General features: G+C 38.1%; 1 protein-coding gene across 44 annotated transcripts in view; it reads left to right on the forward strand.

The window, feature by feature from the left end:
* Spata18 (spermatogenesis associated 18) overlaps positions 1-20,019 on the forward strand; it is a 68,719-nt gene extending 48,700 nt beyond the window's left edge. For 36 of the 44 annotated variants that reach the window (XM_013154381.3, XM_013154384.3, XM_013154382.3 and 33 more), the window contains 9 exons: positions 42-137; positions 2,521-2,730; positions 4,189-4,459; positions 5,856-6,014; positions 6,841-7,016; positions 13,308-13,431; positions 15,198-15,281; positions 17,726-17,771; positions 18,074-20,019. In XM_013154381.3, the coding sequence (XP_013009835.1) occupies positions 42-137; positions 2,521-2,730; positions 4,189-4,459; positions 5,856-6,014; positions 6,841-7,016; positions 13,308-13,431; positions 15,198-15,281; positions 17,726-17,771; positions 18,074-18,081 (1,174 nt within the window). In that variant the 3' untranslated portion in view covers positions 18,082-20,019. Of the gene's footprint in view, positions 1-41; positions 138-2,520; positions 2,731-4,188; positions 4,460-5,855; positions 6,015-6,840; positions 7,017-8,058; positions 9,215-13,307; positions 13,432-15,197; positions 15,282-17,725; positions 17,772-18,073 lie in introns of those variants that run through there. The other 8 variants (XM_063240578.1, XM_063240585.1, XM_063240586.1 and 5 more) reach the window with 2 other exon arrangements.
* Positions 20,020-20,375: the final 356 nt, after the last annotated feature.

The raw sequence follows: 20,375 nt of genomic DNA on the forward strand, positions 1-20,375 counted from the left end.
AATTTGAAAAATCTGTCTTTAGTTACTGATTTCTCTTACAGTGTGGCTGAAACTGGAAAAACTTGTGAACAAGCCAGGACAAGGTCGACCGTATGCCTTTTGGCTGCAGAGGAGGAAATAAATCAACTAAAAAAGCAGTAAGAAAAAAATGACAGTATTATTTCAGCCTGCTGATTAATTGTTGAACTTAACATTTTTGGTGTCTTGTTATTGTTGAAAGAATCTGTTCTCAATCAAAGAGAAAAGGCAGCAATATTTCTAATTAATGACTCATTTTTATACAACAAACATACTATCTATTTACTATAGACAGAAGATTATTTAAAGGAATCTAAAAACCTTTCCATAATTCTAGGAATAATTACTGTTAACATTTGATATTCCTTCTAATTAATGTAGCAAAAAAGTGAAGAATATAGAATAATATATATAAGGCTAAATTTTTGGATTTTATGTTTTCATTTACATTAGTTTCTATCACCAAGGAAAAAATACTACAGAACTTAGTTTTGGATAGGTTCATAATTTTTCATTATTTATTCAAATATTTACTTGAATATTAATTTTCAATGCTGGAAACAACAGTGTGTAAAAATTTGTGGAAAATCTTAGTTTAAATTTCATATTATTTCCTAAAGATCAGTTTCTAGAAGAAGAAATAAGAACAGATCCTTTAAGCCTGTACCTTTCTTGATCTTAATTGAAATCCCATTCATATCTACACACACACCCACATTTTATACATGCACCTATTGTTCTGATTTCTTTAAGAGCAGCTATAAATCTTATCTTGGAACTCAGTTTTATTTCCTGCCTCTGACTTCTCCTTCACCATCATTTTAATCTCTATTTCCTATTTGGTATAACTTCTCAAATTCACTGTTCATATTTCTCATTGATTCTCAGAGCTCCTGCTCAGTTCTTTACTGTTTTTTTTAGTGTGGTTTTTGATCCTTTGATATTTTTAGTTTTGCTGAATTTTTCTTAATTTTATTCCTTGCGTTTTCATTTTATACCATTGTCATTTTCATCATAATGTGTTCTTTTATCACTTTTGCTTCTGTTCGTTGTTGGCCATGCTTTGGGTTTTAATGAGAATACTGAATTTATTTCTAAAAAATTTTGTTTCTTTATTATTTTTATAGATCTACGCTTCCAGCTAGTGACCTTCAATTTTCATTGTAACCCCTTTCCTTCAAAGCCATGTTTTCAGAGAATGAGTGAGAGTAGGAGACTATATCTTAGACCAGCTATGATTTAGATTTTTATTTTTTTTAATTTTAAAGATAGTAAAATACAACAAAACAAGACAAAACAAAGCCAATTAAGACAATGCAGTAAAATTGTAGGGTTTTTTTTTTTTTTTAAATCAGTACCGGGTATTGAACTCATGACCACCTGTTGCAAGGCAGGTGCTTATGCCACTGAGCTAAATCCCCAGCACCAGTGCAGCAAAATTGGTACAGAACCAGATAACAGGAAAACAATAATAGCTACTGTAGTATATGATCTATGTTTTGAAGGTCCAATGTTTTTAGACTTTTGTGAAGTTGAGTATTGGGTCCTGTCCTAGATCCCCAATCTCCCAAACAAGTGTATGGTAAAAGGCTTAAATAAAATGAGACAAGTGGTATGATTTTAGGGCTTCAGGAGGGTCACAAGCCCATTAGCTGAGTCTGAGACTCTGGAGGCTGAGACAAAGACTTCTCTGGGTTGCCCATATTTATTAGGTCCAAAACAAAGGGCGGGCAAACTGAGAAAAGCCCGGGAAATGAGCAGGACCTTGGAAGTCACTTCAAAGACTTCTCCAAGTATTAAATTATGCCAATTTAGAAGAACCATCTTATCATGAAGACATGGTAGGAATAACACTGTAGGATTAATTTCTGCAGCTGCTGTCTCTATCTACCTAATTGATGTTTGAGCCAAGTGTCTGCAGCTGTGGCCTTATCGTGCCCTTTGAGGTATCTCTGGCCTCACAGGCCACTACAGACCTCGGCCAGGACCCGTGATTCATAGAGGTTCACTTACCGTGCATCAGGTCCCATTGCCAGTCCCATTGGGGGCCTAGGTCTAGGACAGACTCACAGTTAAATATAGAAAGCCTATCAGGTAGTTTTAAATCCTGCTCAGAGCTGCTTCGTAGTGGTCTCCAACAGTTGAGATGGGTCCAGTGTGTAATAGGATGACTACGCTATTTTTCCTGGGGAACCTGAATGAGTATTCTTCTGCTAGGAACCTTTTGCCATGCAAGCTGCAGATAGGAACTGGGACCTTGACTTGGCAGTTCTGTTTCCCCTGCTTTATGTTAGTTCATGTGTATTTCCAGCAGTTTTCTAATGCAATAATGACATACTGAGTCACAACTAATGATGTTAAGCATACCAATTGTTGCTTATCACCCTTTTACCCCCTTCTCTTTCCCTCCCTCCCTCCCTCTTTCCCTTTCTCTGTCTCCCTTACCTTCCCCTTCCTTTCTTTTTATGTTTTCATGTCCTCTCCTCCTCCCACACTGTTCAGGCTTAAATCCCTTCAAGCCCAGGAGGCTGCCCGCCAAAAGGGCTGTGCACCGAGGCGCCAGGAGCTGCTAAGAGCTGAGCCGAAAGGTTCGATTAAGCAGAGCGCAGACCAGCAGGACCCAGAGGTGTGCGAGATGTTTCAAAAGCAGATCCGAGAACTGAAAGATGAGATAGCTGTCCTGTCTGCAGAGAAATCTAACCACCAAGGAAGGTCAGACAGATTCTCATAGCTCTTTGCATTTGTGCCATTTTTGCTGAGTTAGTCAATAGAAAAGCCTGGATGAGGAGTTGGGAGTTAAGTTAAAATGACATAAACCAAAACTTCAATGGTCTGGAAGGCTTTGCTTTGCAAAGGGATTTATGTATTTACTTATTTAGTTCTGGGGGATCAAATCCAGGGATTTGTACATGTTATGCAAGAATTTCACCATGGAATCTCAATTTTAGAGGTTTTCTTTAACTACACCCTTCTAAAGAGAGAATTCTCTTGGATTGCCAGTACTTGGACACTGATGTTTATTGCGTTGAGAGATATGGACAGGAGGAGTCTTTGACTTGAAACCAAACTGTAAGAATTGATAATGTAAGAGGTGATGTCCACACTGAAAGAATGCGCCATAACATTAGATCTTTTTGTCTGCGGCTGGAGAGTCATCAGAGACAACTGAAATACCATTTCTCCTTAGAGAAATACCATTTTGGTGTATGGTATTTCTGTTTTTCACTTTGTGGGTAACATGTAGGTTAAAAGTTCCTGTAAAGTTCCTTCTACTAGTGGCAGGTGTTGAAGCAGAGGGCACAGCTGTATATTTGTGTCTCTGCAGTACCCTTATTCTTTCTAACCTCCCAGCCCCTAGTATGCCCTAATTCAGGATATCAAAGCACTTCCCATCACCTGTCCCCATTCTCTTAAATGTCACCTGAGTCATACATTTCTGAAACTCCCTCTGTGTGTGCTGTTCTGGCATTGACTTGTCCAGGCTCCCAAGAACTTCAGCCTTTCTGTTATGGTGGGTATATTTATGCCATGGGAATTGGCAAACACTACAAATGCGAGCTTCTCTATCTTCTGCTAAAGCCCACTGACCAGCCAATCACTGCACTGTTTTGCACAACATTTGCCCCATACTTTTTTTCGTGTAAAATTTCCTTTTGTGGGCTCCATTTCTGCTGGCCTGAGTAGTCTGATACTTTATTTCATACTTGGGAGCCATCTACTTATACCACAAGGCTCATGGGGTATGCTGGTGTGGTGCATTAGAAGTACCATAATTTGATTTCTCTCATTTTGGCTCTTGCCCAACCATGTAACTTCAGGATGGTCTCAGTAATTTTTTAAAACTTCATGTTCCTCATCAGTAAAACACACAACAGTCAAGGCTGGTCTCACAGGGTTGTTCAAAGGATAGAGTGAGGTGCTGCTTGAATGACAGTACTCTATCAATCCCAAGTCACTGTGTTGATACCAAGTCTTGTTTTTTTGTGGCCTCTGGAGACAAGTGCCTTCTGTAGGTCTTGTGGGGAAGACACCACAGGCAGCCACCTTCTGTGCCTTGGAGGGTGCTAGCTCCTGTTTGTCATTTGCAGACTTTGTGGAGTGAAAAACCAGAATCTGGAAATGATAGAGCAGGTCCAAGTGTTTCCTTGGCTGATTCTTGCCTATCAACAGGTGTACCAGGAGCCAGTCTCCTAACCCTGAGTATCAGTGCCAGAGTGACAACTACTGCAGCAGCAGGTCTACCAGCCCCTGCACAACTGTCGCCAAGCCTAGAAGCCCATCACCAAATCAGTCCAAAATGTGCAGTATGGCTCGCAAGGCTGCCCTCCTGTCCAGGTTCAGCGATGCTTATTCACAAGCCCGCTTGGATGCCCAGTGCCTGCTGCGGCGCTGCATTGACAACGCTGAGACCGTGCAGCGGATCATCTACATCGCCATTGTGGTATGAGACAGGGCTGGGGCCAGATCAGACATGCGAGGGGGCAGTAGGGACAACAGTTTCATCAAGTCATGGTGCAACGTTAAGACCGGAAGACCCCGAGGTCGCTGAATGGAGGACCTATAGTCTCTCTATTTGTCCCCTTTCTCCTTCCCTCCCTGCCTTCTTTCCTCCTTTTCTTCTTTCCTTTTCCCTTCATCATAAACATGTGAGTATGAGTTGCTTTTCACAATCCATGAGCTTTAATAATATATTAATATTTGTATTGGTCAGATATTTGTTGAAGAAGTATCTGTAACTGCAGAACCATCTTCAGTGGGAATGGACAAAGTTGATTTGCATGGTCCCTTTGTTTATTATGACCACATGAGCACACAGTAGATATATCATTGCAAATAACTATCACTTGATTGGTTTCCTATAGAAAAACTAGAGATTATAATTGTGTTACCTCTTCTATTTATTTAATGATGACTGGTTACTAAAACTGCCAGTGTACCAGCTCCTTGAGAATGGCAAATTAAAAATGTACACAAGCATGAACCTTAGCTCCCAAAATGAATGTGTTTGTTCTAGGGTAGATGCCATATTGAGACACTGAGTCCATACTGAGAATAGTTAAATATTAAGAAGTAAAAAATATGTTAGCATGAGAGCAAAATTATCAGAAACCATGTACTTATTCGTTTAAGCCAACATGGCCTATGAACCATATCTGGACTTTGGGTTTCTAAGAATACTGCCTAAGAGCTAAGAATTTAAGAATGGTTTTATATTTCTAAAGGGTTTTTAGGAAAAATATAGGACAGAAACTATGCTTTGCCTCTAAAGCCTAATATTTACTGTGTGGCTTTTCATAGAACAAAGTTTGCCAAGCCCTGATTTACAGAATTAAGAATTAGATTACTGAGTTGGTTAAAGCTGTGTAAGCATAGAGACCATGTTTTTTTTTTTATATAACTAAATGTTCCCAGTGCCTACTGTAATAGATATAATAAAATTTTTTGAATTAATACATATCTGGAAAGATGCCTGACTCTTGGTATGTGTTTATGTATAAGATAATCACTAGAGTGATAATTTTATTTTTTGGCCAATAATATGATGTTACTATGGACTGATAACAGGATTTATATTTTTGAAACTTTGCATTGCCCTTCCTATATTCAGAATTAAGAGAATAGTGATCAAATTGTCTTGAAATAGTGAATGAGGATTTTCATGTACTTTTCAGATTTAAGGTGTATTTTCTCTCAGATTAAAAATGCTTTGGGTCAACTGCATATAGTTACCCAAAGACTAGCATGAAGTTGAGTTGTTTATTCTTTCTAATTTCTTTCTTTGGGCTTCTTTACCCTACTCCTCTCACCAGATAAATCTGCTGTGTTTTCATGTGCAGGAGGCATTCCATGTGGCTAAAATGGCATTCAGACACTTCAAGATCCGGGTGAGGAAGTCGATGACACCATCCTATGCGTGCTCAAATGACTTTGAGAATGCTGTCATGGAATATATCGTTTGCCATCTTGATCTATATGATTCCCAAAGTAGTGTTAATGTAAGTATTAGGTTTCTCATAGGGACCAGTTGGTGACTAATGGAGTTTCTATTGGATACTGATAACTCAGTGGATTACTATCCATTGAATATTTAGTACTACTTTTTTGTATAGTGGAAGAGAGAAGAAAGGAACATTTAATTTACTTTACAACACTAGTTATTATTGTTTTTTTTAAAAAGACATTTTATGGAGAAAACCGTCTCACTTTTATTATTCTATTAGGTGAGTCCTTAAGATGGGAGATAAAGTATCATAGTTCTTAAGAGCACAGGCTTTGGGAAATGAGTATAGATTAGCCTTCTGACCCTGCCACTTGATTACTATGTGACATCTCTGCTTTAGTTTTTCATCTTTATATGGGGGAAACAGTGGTCTCCTTGTGGAGGTAGTGAGAGGATTAGATGACAGCAGGTCATTTGCTTAGTACAAGATTTGGTACATAGTGATCACTCATTAAAAGTAAGTTATTTAATTGTTATTATGGATTAGGAACAAGTCAGAGTTGTATGTTGGCACCTATATGCTTATCCAAAACAGAAAAAAGCAATAAAATTATAAATAAAGGCTACATATATTTTCCCCTTAGTTTTTCAGAAAGACTTTCTTGGCCATTAGCATGTCATTTTTCTGTCTCATCTTTCCTTCTTCTTTAGTAATGAGTGACAACATCCTTTTCCTTTATAGGATACACATTATTGCTCTAGTTTATTTTCATGCCAAACTCTTTTCCTACTTTCCGTCAATCGTAATGATATTAGAGTCCCAGGTTGTCAAGTTTCTTGTCACAAGTTGGTAACCAGTAATAACATTTTTAATTCTGCAGGATGTAATCTGTGCCATGAATATCAACCCTAAGATCTCCTTCCCTCCTGAAGTCGACTTTTGCCTCCTCAGTGACTTCATCCAGGAGATATGTTGTATTGCCTTTGCAATGCAGTCATTGGACCCTCCCCTTGATATCGCCTTTGGGGCCGACGGAGAAATTTTCAATGATTGCAAGTAAGAGACACAGAAATAGAAGCTAAGGGATTCCCTCACTAATTATGTTGTCTCTGTTCTCTCTGAACACTTTATAGGAAGGAACTCTGGGTGGGGAACATCACTAGCCACCACTTGTTTCCCAGGATATGCCATGTACTTTCCTGTATTCCTGGGCAGGGCCCCCTCCTGGACCCATTCTCCTCCACTGGACACATTGGCTGCTAGGGAGAACTGATGAGTACCTGGAGCCTGTCTGGAATGGTTTAAAAGAAAGGTGCTCTATAAATACAAATGCATATTATTTTTTTGTTGTATTATTTAGGCTACATTCCTCCATGTATGTGGGTCACCTGCATCAGAATCATTTAAGGTACTAATTAAAAGTGCACACTCCTGTCCCATATTCCATGGTGTTCTATCCAGCAGGTCCAGAGTAGAGCTCAGGAGGCTACAATTGAATGGTACCCAGGTCTGCCTAATGTACACTAACGTTTGGTAATGAAAGCTCTGGGCTCTCATCTAGGATCGTTTGATTTCTACTTAGTTTTACCTGGTAAATATTCTCCTTATAAATCAGGAGAAATTAAATTAAAACATTAATTGAAATTAGGTGAAATCTGAGTTCCAGCAGGAATTATAACAGAAAGAGATCCAGTTAATGGTTAGGCACACCAGCTCCATCTCAGGCTGCTTAGATTGAGATTCCATTTCATCACTTATTAGTTCTGTGATCCTGGGAATACTGTTTCATTGTTCTGTTCCTTCATTTCTTTGTCAAATGAGAGAAATAATACTGCTTTCTTCTTTGGTTGTGAGGTTAACTGAGAGAACTGAGATAAAGTGCATAGGATGCTACTTGGCATATGGTAAATGCTCAGGAGATATTAGCTCTGGGTCTTGGTTTTCCTGTAGCATTATGGGCTTGTAGCTGCCTACTATTCCAGCAAGGCTGTTGATGATGGAGACTGTATCCCTTTCTTTCACTCCAGCAGATTACAACAGTAATGGTCTTTCTGGTTGCCTTATAGTGCATCATTGATCTCTTTCTAATTTCTTTCAGGTCACTGATCCCAACATGCATCCACTTGTGGAAGAACTGGAAATTAGAACATTGCCCTGCAGTTGGATCTTTTATTACTCTTTTCTAGAGCATATTATCATCATCCATCTTCCCTGGTTTCTTGCTCCTTGAGAGGATGGATATTACTGCTTGGAAATGCTCAGTCATTTAGTTTGTGGAATCTGCACATTTCACAGACCTCTGTTAGACCTCTTGATTACTTTTATGCCTTTACCTAGAGGGGAAAATGCTGTCTTTTATGCCTGTTTGGCTATGTGGTAGAATCTGGAATTCCAAGAAATGACTGAATTTACTTCAATAGTCAACCCCTTCTGTATCTATGGGTTTCCCGTGTGCAGATTCAACCAACTAGGGACTGAAAATATTTGGGGAAAAATTTGCTTCTGTTCTGAATGTGTAATGCCTGTATTCCTTCTTATTCCTTAAACAATACAGTGTAACAACTGTTTACATGACACTTACAATGCATTAGGTGTTATAAGTAATCTAGAGATGATTTAAAGTATACAGAAGGATTTTGTAGGTTTTACGCAAATACCATGCCTTTTAATTTACTTATTTATTTTTTAATTTTAAAGAGGGTAAAATTAAACGCAACAAAACAGAACAAATCAGAACGTAAGAAAGCAATGTAAGAGACATAAATTTCAAAGCAAGACAATCAGAGATCTTCACTATCTATCAAATTGTCTTTTGTTTTCTTCTGAATAGTTGTCCATATCTTAATATACTGAGAATTCACAGGAAACAATATAGTATAGAACTGATCTCGACAGGATTATGAAGGCATTTTAGGTCTTCAGACCAGACAATAGGGAAGTCGACAACGGCTCATTCTCTTCAAAATAGCTATCCATATCTTCATGTATGTTGAAATTATACAAAACAAGACAGGCTAAAATCACTCTGAAGAAGGAATAATAGTATTACTGGATTTCACATCATGATGCTATGGAATCAGCACTGGGTAGTGTAGTGTCTCTTTTTCTTCAAAGTAGTTGTTCATTTCATCATGCATTATATGATCAGTTTCCATAAATTGTTTATAGGTTCTACGCATGCATGAGTCTCTACATGTATTTCTATCCTTTCTGTATTAGAGGGAAAAACAAAGCATAGCAAGATAAAACAAAAATTCCTATAAAAACATGAAATGAAAAAGTCATATAAAACCACAATATAAGGTGTTCTACAATGTTTACTATGTTGTTTCTTGTTATCTTCAATAGAATTGTCCATATCATCAAGCATAGTATAATTGAATATAGTAGTACATAATAATATTAATAAAAACAGGACACTGTAGACAGTGTAAAACTTCAAAAGCAGGTAATAATAAAACCAGAGTGGGTATCCTAGTGAATCTTGTCATCTTCAGTGTAGTTGCCTATACTCTCAGACTTGATACTATTTGAATAAAATCTGTCATTACAAAACAGCAATCTAACAAACCAGGTTCAACTAAGATCAGTCATGGTAAAACAGTATAAGTTATTCAGGGCTTCAGATTAAGTTAATAGGGAATTAAGGGTGATTACGTACTATGTCCTACTATTTTCAGGATTGCTGTCTGTGCCCTCAAATCTAGTACAAGTAGACCAACTGGAAGAGAATATAATCCATCTAAACAGAGCAGTGTGAATGATGTGGGTTTTAAATCCTAGTACACTATTAACAATATCCTCTGCCTTCTTTTTTAAAACTATTCCTCCCCTTTCACTCCCACAGGGTGGTGCATATTTTGGGTTCCATCAACTCCCTCAGTTTTTAGATTGGGGGGACAACCTGCTATTTACCTAAGTGGTTCCAAACCTTTTCACTCCTGGACTTGATCTCAAGTTGTATTCCTTTACCTACAAAAGCCTCAAGGTTTTCCTCATTATAGCTGAGTAGTTCTCCACTGCACAAAAGTGTCATGACTTTCCAACCTATCTGCAGGTGCTGGATGAGTTGTCCCTATTTCTGTACGGTTCCCTGTCACATAGAGCATTGTTTTCTCATATTTGATTTTTGAAACATAAATCCCTTTTCAGGTTAATTATATTTTTTATACAGAGTATCTTGGTGGACCCTACCTCCTGAACTACTCTGCCTGTGTTTGTTTGTTTCTTTTCTTTTTTATTTTTTAGGTGTACCAAGGCCATCTATGTTAGAGATTATAGCCAACCTTCGATCCCTCATTTCTGCTATGCTATTTTTCTGCCATTGGTTGTCTACTTTTCTCCTTCATTTCACTATCTGCCCCATTCATTGAGGCCTCTCTGGCACTATTCCTGAAATTCGGGTATTTTTTTTCTCTCTCTAGAATGTCCTTCAGTATTCTCTGTAGGGTTGGATTGGTGGTCACAAATTCCCCCAGTTCCTCTTTATCACGGAAGCATCTTGTTTCTCCATTAATTTCTAGAGACAGTTTTTCAGGGTATGTCAATCTGGGTTGGAGGTTATTTTCTTTTGGGGCTTGGAATACTTTGCTCCAAGCTCTTCTTGATTTGATGGTCTGTGTTGAGAAGTCTGCCATAATTTTGATGGGTTTTCCTTTGTAGGTGATCTGTTTCTTTTCTCTGACAGCTTTTAATATGGCATATTTAATATTGTATATTTAATATTCTGTTCTTATATTGAATTTCTGGGATCTTGATTATTATATGTCTGGGTATAGCTCTGTTTTGGTTGTAGGTGGCTGTAGTTCTGTATTCCTCATTTATCTGAATATCATTCTTTTTCCTGTGCTTGGCAAGTTTTCCTTAATTATTTCTGTGAATAGTTTTTGTATTTCCTTTGTTTTTACTTCTGCCTCGTCACTCATGTTTTTTATTCTTAAGTTATAGATCCTCTTGTTGTCTTCTAGCTTTTGTATTGTTACTGCCTGTTTCCTTGTTACTTTTAAGAGATCTTTCTTTTCATGATTACACATTGCAAACCTGTCTTGAAGTTTTGATAATCTATCCTTAGTGTCTTTCAAGCAGTTTTGCCAGCTTTCAATGGAGTTTTAAATTTCCTGGTAATCTCTTTGAATCTGCTTCATGTATTCTAGGTTTTCTTTATATTCTTCATTAAACATTTCTCTCCTTTTTTATGTTCCTCTATTATTCTGTCTGTGTCTTCTTGAGAGGTGCTTAGCATTTCTTTTATTAATCTTCTTATATCTTGTTTTACTTGAATTAATATTTCAGTTTTGAGCTTGTCTATGAGGTCCCAAAGATATCTCTTTATGTCCGCTGATGCCATGTCTGATATTGCATGTTTGCTGCCCTCAGTCTCTCTTGTATTTACCTCTCCTAGATCAATATTCTCAGGGTTGGGGGCTGGAGGCTTTTTCTTATTTCTTTCTCTTGTCACATTTTTGGTTTCTTCCATACAGGTGTATAGTAGAGGTCCCAGCCCCTTTCTTTGTTGCTTTTGGTTCTTCTGAAGCACACTTGCTGGGGATTTCTGCCCTCTCCAGTTTGCTGTTGGCCATTGAGGAACAAGCAGGAGCAACATATGCTGGCCCCTCCCCGCTGGGCCGGTCAGCGTGTTAGTGTGTGCTGTGCATATGGAATTGGTTAGGGATGACTTATTGGGTCCCGGCCAGGGGCATGACCCAGGCCAAGCAGATCCTACCAGTCTTCTCTGGGAATGGCATAACCGACTGAAGTCACTGCCATTCCTAGTTCAGGCCCATTCTGCCTGATTCCAACATGTTGTCTAGTTGGTCACCCCTTTTCCATGGAAGGATCTTTTTCCCAGCAGTCACCATGTGTTAATGCAGGTCCTTCACTGGCTCACCTCCGACTCCAGTGTGACCGTGGCTTTGACAAGTCATGGCTGCACGAGTTTGGGTGGCTCCAGCGAGTCAAGGTGGTACAAGTTCAGGCTGCTCCTGCGAGAGTGCTGTGGCTGCTAATCTTAGCTGCTCCGATGGTGGTCCTGAGACTGTGTGTTTGACCAGCTCTTTTCTTTTTAATTTCTTCCTGGGTCAAGAGGATCCATCTTCCTCTGTCCAGACCTCTCCAGGATGTTTTATTCTGGCATCTGAGTTGTCTCTCTCAGGGAGGCTCTGTATCCTGCTGCTTCTTGGTCCTCCATCTTTAGCTTCTCTACCATGCCATTTTAGTAAGACATCTGAGCATCTGTAGATTTTGTTATCCTTAGAGATGCTGAAAGCAAAATCTGTGCAAGGGACCACTACCTTTCCCTGAACAAGTCAAAGCTTTTGTCACTTGCCAGCCTTTCACACATTTGAGAAACCATTTCATACATTAAGTAACTCCTCCTTCTTTGGCCTCATGGCTTTGGGCATTTTCAAATTGAATGTGTTGGAGACTTTTTAGAAATAGATTTGTTTTCTTGGCCTGTGCTTCATGCTCTGTTGAATGCTCTTTTTAACACAAGTGTCCATTTTTGTTTGAATTGACCAATCAAGATGGACTAACACTCTTTTAATTCTTATCCCTTATCTGTTAGTTCAGCTAGTTTACAGTTGTTATTACTTTCTTTTCTTAAGCCTTAAAAAACTTGACTCATTTTGAGGACAACTGGAACATGCTATTTTGTCTTTGGTTATGCCAGGACTAAGCTGTAAACTTCCTTTATTTGTGCAGATAAGTGCTTTTTAGACTTCACTGCAGAACCTCATGTATAGTCACAGCATATCTGATTTTAAAGCCTATTTTATTATTTTTTGATACTAATACTTATTTTTCCTATTTACATCCCCACCTTTGAGCATGTTTTTCATGTTTCATATACAACACTGATAAATATTTTGACTCATAGGATTGACAGAGAGCCCTTAGAGCTTTACCAGGTTCTCAGTGATCCATTAAAATTATTCCTCCTCTGATACGATTATCAACCATGTTTCCAGTCCACCTACTTAATCACCCACCTATATTTCTTCCAGTTTTCCCACAGAGACAGCAGGAGAATTTTTTATAAAGAGTCTTATGGAACTTCAGAAGTCAGTGTTGCTAGCATGTCTTTGAATTACAACTGTTATAGTCCTGAGAAGACAAGGAATACGATTAATTGACACAAACTTGTCTCATTGAGTCAGTGTTGGGTCATAGATATCACTGGTTCCTATTTTAAGACCCATCACCATCTCTTTAATAACAGAATCTGAATCCATGTTTATCTAGGTCTAGAGCTAAACATAAAATATGAATCCTTACATTGAGGTTCCCTCTGTTATACTACCTTATTGCTTAACTTCTTTTTCTTGTTCTTTTGTGCATGTACAACAGGTACCGCCGCAGCTACGACTCGGATTTCACTGCTCCCTTGGTCTTTTACCATGTGTGGCCTGCTCTCATGGAGATTGACAATGTCATTATGAAGGGAGAAGCTGTCACCAAGAGAGGGGCTTTTGTACGGTGGCCTTACATAATGACAAATCATGCCCAGTGTTTGATTTATAAGTTTGAGAACATTTATAAACCCAGAGATTCTAGGAAAGAAGTTGATAAAAATTTGTTTGATAGGATGTCATACAAAGGAGAAGGAAGTGGTGGCTTCAGAAAGGATGGCTTCCTTTCTACCATGATTCCTCCTAATTAACTGGCAGTCATTTTGTTGTTGTTCTGTTTATAAGATAGAGCTAGTCATAGTTATATCCTCTATCTTAAGACATTTTTTTGATATTGTAAAGCTCTTTGAACAAATCATCTTGGAGGCTTTTTATAATTATGAGTGTTTACTTACAATTAATTTTTAAGAAATCATTTGCCAGTTTATACTGATAATTCTCTGTTTTGGGGAACTATGACTGTACTCTGCTCTTTTCTCCTTTGTATGATATGTAGAGAGATACTATTTTGTCTTTGGTTATGGTGAAAAAGGGGGCAGATCTGTTGTGGACAGAGGAGCCAGTCAATTCTGGGAGGTTGCCTCTTACATTGGTTAGAGAAACTTTAGAACATATTAAATAAGTAGAACAGTCTTCAAAATGAAGTATTAGGTATGTAAATGTGCAAATGAATGCGTGATGTAGCAAGAATTGTACTGGAACTGGTGGCCCCAGGTACTTAGATAACCTGCATAGTTCATTAAATGTAGTATTTACCTTTGCCTTCCCTAGAAAGAAGTAGGATTCTGAAGGTAAATGTCTTAGTCCAAAGCAAAGCCACTGTCTGGGTGGCTGGGTGGAGAAAGGGAATAGTTTATTTTTAAAGAACTTAAGAAAAGAGTTTTGTAGCTTAAAAGTTCCATTATAGTGAATACTATCTCAATGAAATGTTTTGTGTGTGAAAGTGGAGCCCATTAAAATTAGGTTCTTTTGATTTGACAATCACACTGCTCTACATTGAATGATTTCATAAAATATGCAAGAAGCTTCTACAACAACCACTGATTACTAAGAAACTCTTACTGGCAGAGCAGTTTGGAAGGGAGAGAGAAGAAACAATCATGATTCTGCTCTCCATCAAATAAGAATTACCTTTTTAACTTCCTTCTTCTACCTCATCAAGCATATAACCAACATTTGCCCAAGCTTAAACTCCCCAAACAAAATTAAGATACCCTCAGAGGAAGAATATAGAGAAGAAAAAAGATGAATGAAGAAAATTTTCTAGAAGGATTTTACTTGTAAAATCTCATTTTAATGAATATAATGTTTTGTTTTTAAAGATAACTTTATTGAGATTTTATTGATACACAATAAGATTAGCATATATGTAATATATACAGTTTGATATATAATTTTCTCATTTATTTAATTGAAGAATAGATGGGGAGCAGTTACATTTCACTCATTTGATTTGATGGTATTTATTTATTCAATAGTTATTTATGACCTAAGTACTGTATTTAGGTGCTAAGGGATTTTATAATGACTAAACCAGAAGCAAATTCCTGCCCACATGAATCTTATATTCTCTAACACCTGCAAAACCAATTACTCATGAAAACATTGTACTACAGTCAAGACTGTGAAGGTTCCCAAGTTCGCTACGATGGTGATTTATTTGAGAAGCTATTGCTTAACGTTGGGCAGGAAATGAAAGGAGTGTTGCTCATGCTGATAATTAGTCATGGGAAAGTGAAATCTTGTTAGATAGACCTGGTATGCATGCATATGTTATGTCCAGCCGTGTCAGCCTGTGGACACTCTTAACTTTCTATCTCTCTTTTAGTGGAATTCTGTGCGGTCTGTAAGTCGATGCCGAAGCAGGAGCTTAAGTCCCATTTACCCACGTAGCCGCATTGGTTTAAACACGGTATTTATATGTCTAATAATTTTTACTCAAAACTTCCCATGGTTGACACTTAATTTGCTTCAACGTGTGAAAAAGGTGATTATAGGGTTATGGGTAGAACACGATCCTGCTGTAATAACACTAACACCAAAATGACTTCTCTTTTTGTATCAAGAATCCAACTCAGGATCTCACACTTGCCAGGCCCCCTAAAGTGATTTTAATACTACTGTGGGCTAGGGTACATACTATTCTAGAAAGAAGAAATAATGTTTTTGTTTTTCTTTTTAATTAGTTCAAGGAATAATAGACCTTACTTTGTAGTTTTATTATCTTTGAATGATATGGGCTATTAGAGATCTGAACAGAGCAAGGGACATCTTAGCTGATCTGAGCACAGGTCTTTGGTTCCTCTAGATATTTCTGTATGAGTTTGGAGAAATTGCACAAGATGTCTGGATATCAATGCTGTAGAAAGAACGTTGGTAGTATTAATTTGTCGCTAACTCCAAAGGAGGAAAAGGAGGGTTAGTTTCCTTTCCCACTAGGTCTTTGGTGGATTACTAATACTTTCATCAGATTAAAAAATAGCAGCAAAATTATCTCTGAGCTGTTTGGAGATAATATCCCTAACAATATCATTGTGATTCACCACAAATAATATTTAATCAGTGCTTTTGAATAGGCCTGGGCCAAGATGTGGATATCGGAAAGATTATCTGTTTTTCTTTCCAATAAAAATTCATTAAATATGTGTCCAATGTATTTTAGAAGACAGAGTGGTAAAGGAGAACCACATTGGGCAATGCTCCACTTCTCTGAAATTGTCTCAAGCGATGGCCCAGGACCTGCACAGTTAGAGACTTACCTTTCTTACCGAGTTTAGCAAGCATCCATTATTCCTCCAGTGGACTCTTGGTAACACATTCCTTGTGCGTTTGGTGGATGCTAAATCTGGGAGGGCCACAGAAATGATTAGATGTGGGCGTTCCCTGAGTGGATCTTCATATAGGAAGATCAGTTAATTTTTTCAAATGTGGTACAGTGTAAATTAATACATTCACAATGTGATGCAATATGATACAGTCTATAAAGCAAAGGCCTAAAGCAATGATGGCAAATCCTTTAAAGACAAGTGCCCAGACTGTAACCCAAAACCCACTTACTTATCACAAAGTGCCAACACTGCAATTAAGCCTGAGTACGGAGGCTTTAGTTTAGAAAAAAATATACATTAACTTTTTTTGTTAAACAACACATGTGTCCTAGGTTCACCATCACTGGCCTAAAGCCATGGTAATGAGGAAGGGGTTCATGGTGGACCTGATATTTGGCTTGCTCTTTTAGAATAGGTGGGCTTCTATCCACTCACTTGGACATATACAGGGAAAGAAAATCACCTAAAAAATGTTGGGGATGTAGAAAAGGTGTGCATCTGCCAGTCATTTTGCTTTTGGGAATTGGAATTTTAATATAATTATATGTCTATATTCCTGAATGATATTTACAGTAGATAAAAATAAAAGGAAATATTGAGAGCACTATACTGGAGAACTCACAGGTCTTCCCGTTCCAAGAGGAAATGACAGAGAGGAAACAGTAATATTAGACACCTCATGTGCTCCAGACCTGGCAAACTTTTAACTCTGGACTCCAGTAGGAAATTTTATTGATGGAAGTGTTCTCTGTATCTGAATCTCTTTGTCTCTGTTTCATATTCTGTGCTTCGGGAGAACAAAGTAATTTAAACTTTAGACAAGGAAATAAAATACATTCTCGAAGGCAAAACTGCTGCCAACTTTCCTTCTTTTTCCATCATCCTCTTCTACAACAAAATGAGGTGTACCTGCAAAATAAAATGCAACTATTTTTGGTTAGTCTTTTTTTTCTTTGCTTGCTTAAGCTCTTGACTCATCCAAAATAGATTACACCTTAATCAGCATCTATTTAAAGTGTTTGAAAGCTCAGACAGAAATGATGCCTGTAGCCAAGATCAGGTCATAGTAGTTCAGTGGCTACTGCCTAGTGAAGTAGAGGTGAGAATAAAAAATGATTTTTTTCTGGGCTGCTCAGTGCTTAATAGAGCAAAGTTTTGGACACATGAGATAACTTACCTATAGGATCTTCCAGATTGCATCTTCATTTTAGCTTTTATTAGTTGACCATAATTATTAGTTTATGGAAAGCATTGAGTTCAGTATGGCTATTCTCAGGTCACTGTACCTAGCTTTTAACTAATAATGTGATGTAAAACAAATTGAGTGCTCATTTACTGCAAAAAATATAAAAGAAATGAGAATCATCACTCTGGCTGTGGGTGGGTTGGGGGGGGTGGAGAGATTACTCTGTAGTTCTCAAGTGCCTCAGAGCAGCTGAGTAGCTTCTATTAGGGAAAAAGATGTCAAAGGGCTTATCTGCTGAGTTTCATTACTGTGTAATTCATATTCCACTTTTATGTTTTCCAGGTATCTCGAAGTCGAAGTCCATCTCCAATAAGATGTCCATTGTCAAGTGAGTGCGTAGTTAAGATGCATCAAGTTTCCTGCTCCTTAACACTCTTTCTAGTAGTCAGCATTGTGCAGTACGGTGAATGGTTTGCTGAGGAAGCCTTTTCCCTGTCCATCACAGTATTCTTTTCTGGGCCCTCCTGATACTGGTGCCCACACATGTTCCTGCGGGTTAAGTAGGAAGAACTCGCAGTGGGTGGTATGAGCATGCTAAGCCTAGAATAATCACTCCTTTTCCATTTAGACACTTCTGAAAGAAATCTCAAAAAGTGAACATAATTATAAACTGCTTGTTTTTCTCCCTAGGGTTTTAAAGCCACCAGATACGTTCCTCTGCCACAGTTCATTGTAACAGCCAGCTTCCTCTGTGCCTCCATCCACCTGCCTCATCTGTCTCCGGCCTCACTTAACATGATATGAAAAGAGTTAAATGTTTTGGCTTAGCACATTTGTAACTTCAGATATATTTCATTTTATTTTACTTTATTTTATTTTATAGATACAGATTCCATTAACTTCATAAAAATGATTGTATAGGCGTTTAGGATCATATTCATTTGAAGCAAAGTCCATCATGGAGGTCCAGGATTTCCATCCTGAAATGTGAGAAACTATAGTAGTTCCTGGAACAAAAGTAGACAATCTTTATTTACTGTGTTGTGTTCAAAAGTAAAGAATCATTTCACTTACAGGTTGAGCATAAATGTTACAATTGTTGGTATCAGCTTTTAATCTGACACTGAAATTGGGTGCTTTAATAGCCTTTTAAGATTTGGAAAGCAACCTCAATCTCAGTTTGGGATAGCGATAGGTCAGTATCAGTGACTCTAGGCTCAAAGCAAAAGATGATAAGGAATATAGTTAATTGACTTGCCTCTCTGTCCTTACTTTGAGAGTGCCTGGCTTGAGTTTGTGAAGTACTGAACATTGAAGCTACTTAGTTGAGGGAACTTTCTTGCTTCATAAATATAAAACAGTGGTTTGATTAGAAGTCAATTTTGAAATAAGTGTTAACCACTTTGTGTTTATTGTTTAGGAATGTTTCACTGTCTAATGTACATTACCTGAGATATACCATTTACCTATCTTACCCATTTGTGTTGCAAATCAGACCTCCTATGAACTCATTTGACTAAAAGTATCTGAACTCAAGTCCTAAAACTGGGAACATCACTTACTGATTATAAATTGAGCTTATCTCCCTTAACTTCTTCCTTGTGAAGTACTCTTAAAAACTCACATTCAAGATAAAAATGACTTATTTTCTTAAAAGTTTTTTTTCTGTTTTTCCCTACTTTCAAGCTAGCCTTACAAGTTTCAACCTTTCAAAGACAAACTTTGAATTGGCCAGAATTCAATTTGCATAAGCTCAGTGCCAAATCCAGCATCAAAAACATCCAGACATGACTTTTCCAGAGTATCTTGCCTCTGTGCTGGGTGTTGGTAGTGGTTAGACGGACTCCTTCAGCCTTGCACCATCGGGCCCAATGGTCACCAGCTCAATCTGAGTGTGATTTTAATTTTTCTCCCTCTTGGTACATTTATGCCATCATCTGTGTGAGGCCAGGTGCTGTGCCAGAAGGAGCAGTAAATGTCTATAGCTCCGGACCCTCCTCCATCATTTACTTGCTTTGTAGCCTTGAGCCAGTTCCTTTATCTCTCAGATTCATTGTAGAGTGAGAAGGTTGGATGAAATTAATCATTCTCATAACCCTAGCGAGCCCAGTGTCTCTTTTATAGCAAACATTTATTCTGGATATCTTGGAATGAAAGCCCAAGTTAATAATCTATACACACATTTAATTTACACAGTGAATATAATACTGCAATTGTAACATAAAGCAGAAAAAAAAGCTATTTTTAATAAAAATGTATTTCAATAAAAAGCATGGGAGGTAGTAAGTTAGAAACAAGGGAGCTGAATCACTCCCTTCCTTAAATTCAACTATAAACATTACACCAATCCTAACAGTTACGGAAGTGTGCTTCCATAATCCTAAGACTGGGAAGCCACCTCCCTTCTCTCCAACCACAAATACAAGACTGCCCTGATGATTATTCAGGTGTAATATTAGAGGTTACCCAGATTGCTGACATCAACAAAGAAAAATAGTGGGAGGTACCTAAGACCAGTGGGTGTCTGATCCTATAAATACTAGAAGCCTAAGTTACAAAGCCTCTTTTGGTCTACTTGACCCTTCTGTCCAGTCTTGCTGCTGCCCCATGGTCTTTAATAAACTTACTACACACTATGAGTGTATGTCTGGCAATTCTTCCCTTGTTGTACACAAGAACCTGGAGTATTTTTGGCCCACTCCACTGTAGCATCGGGCAAGTCAGATAGGAGGACTCTACCAAACCTTGGGAGACCTCAGCAGATTCCAGAGTCATCAACAACCCAGACACCTTTGGAGACCTCAGCAAAAGTGGGCAAGCGGACAACCCAGCCAACAAAGAAAGTAACTCCTTGCTGTGTTGGAAGATTTTCTCTCTTCCCTTTTCTGGGAGAGAAAATGGATTCCCAGGAGGAGAGATGCACCAGTTACCTTGTGGAGAAGACTAGACTATGGGACAAAAGGCTTCTGTCCTTATGGGGAGGAGGAGGGAT

The sequence above is a fragment of the Cavia porcellus genome, unplaced genomic scaffold (genome assembly GCF_034190915.1).
Source record: "Cavia porcellus strain 051 isolate PalLab524CR breed Dunkin Hartley unplaced genomic scaffold, mCavPor4.1 scaffold_30, whole genome shotgun sequence".
Classification (NCBI taxonomy): domain Eukaryota; kingdom Metazoa; phylum Chordata; class Mammalia; order Rodentia; family Caviidae; genus Cavia; species Cavia porcellus.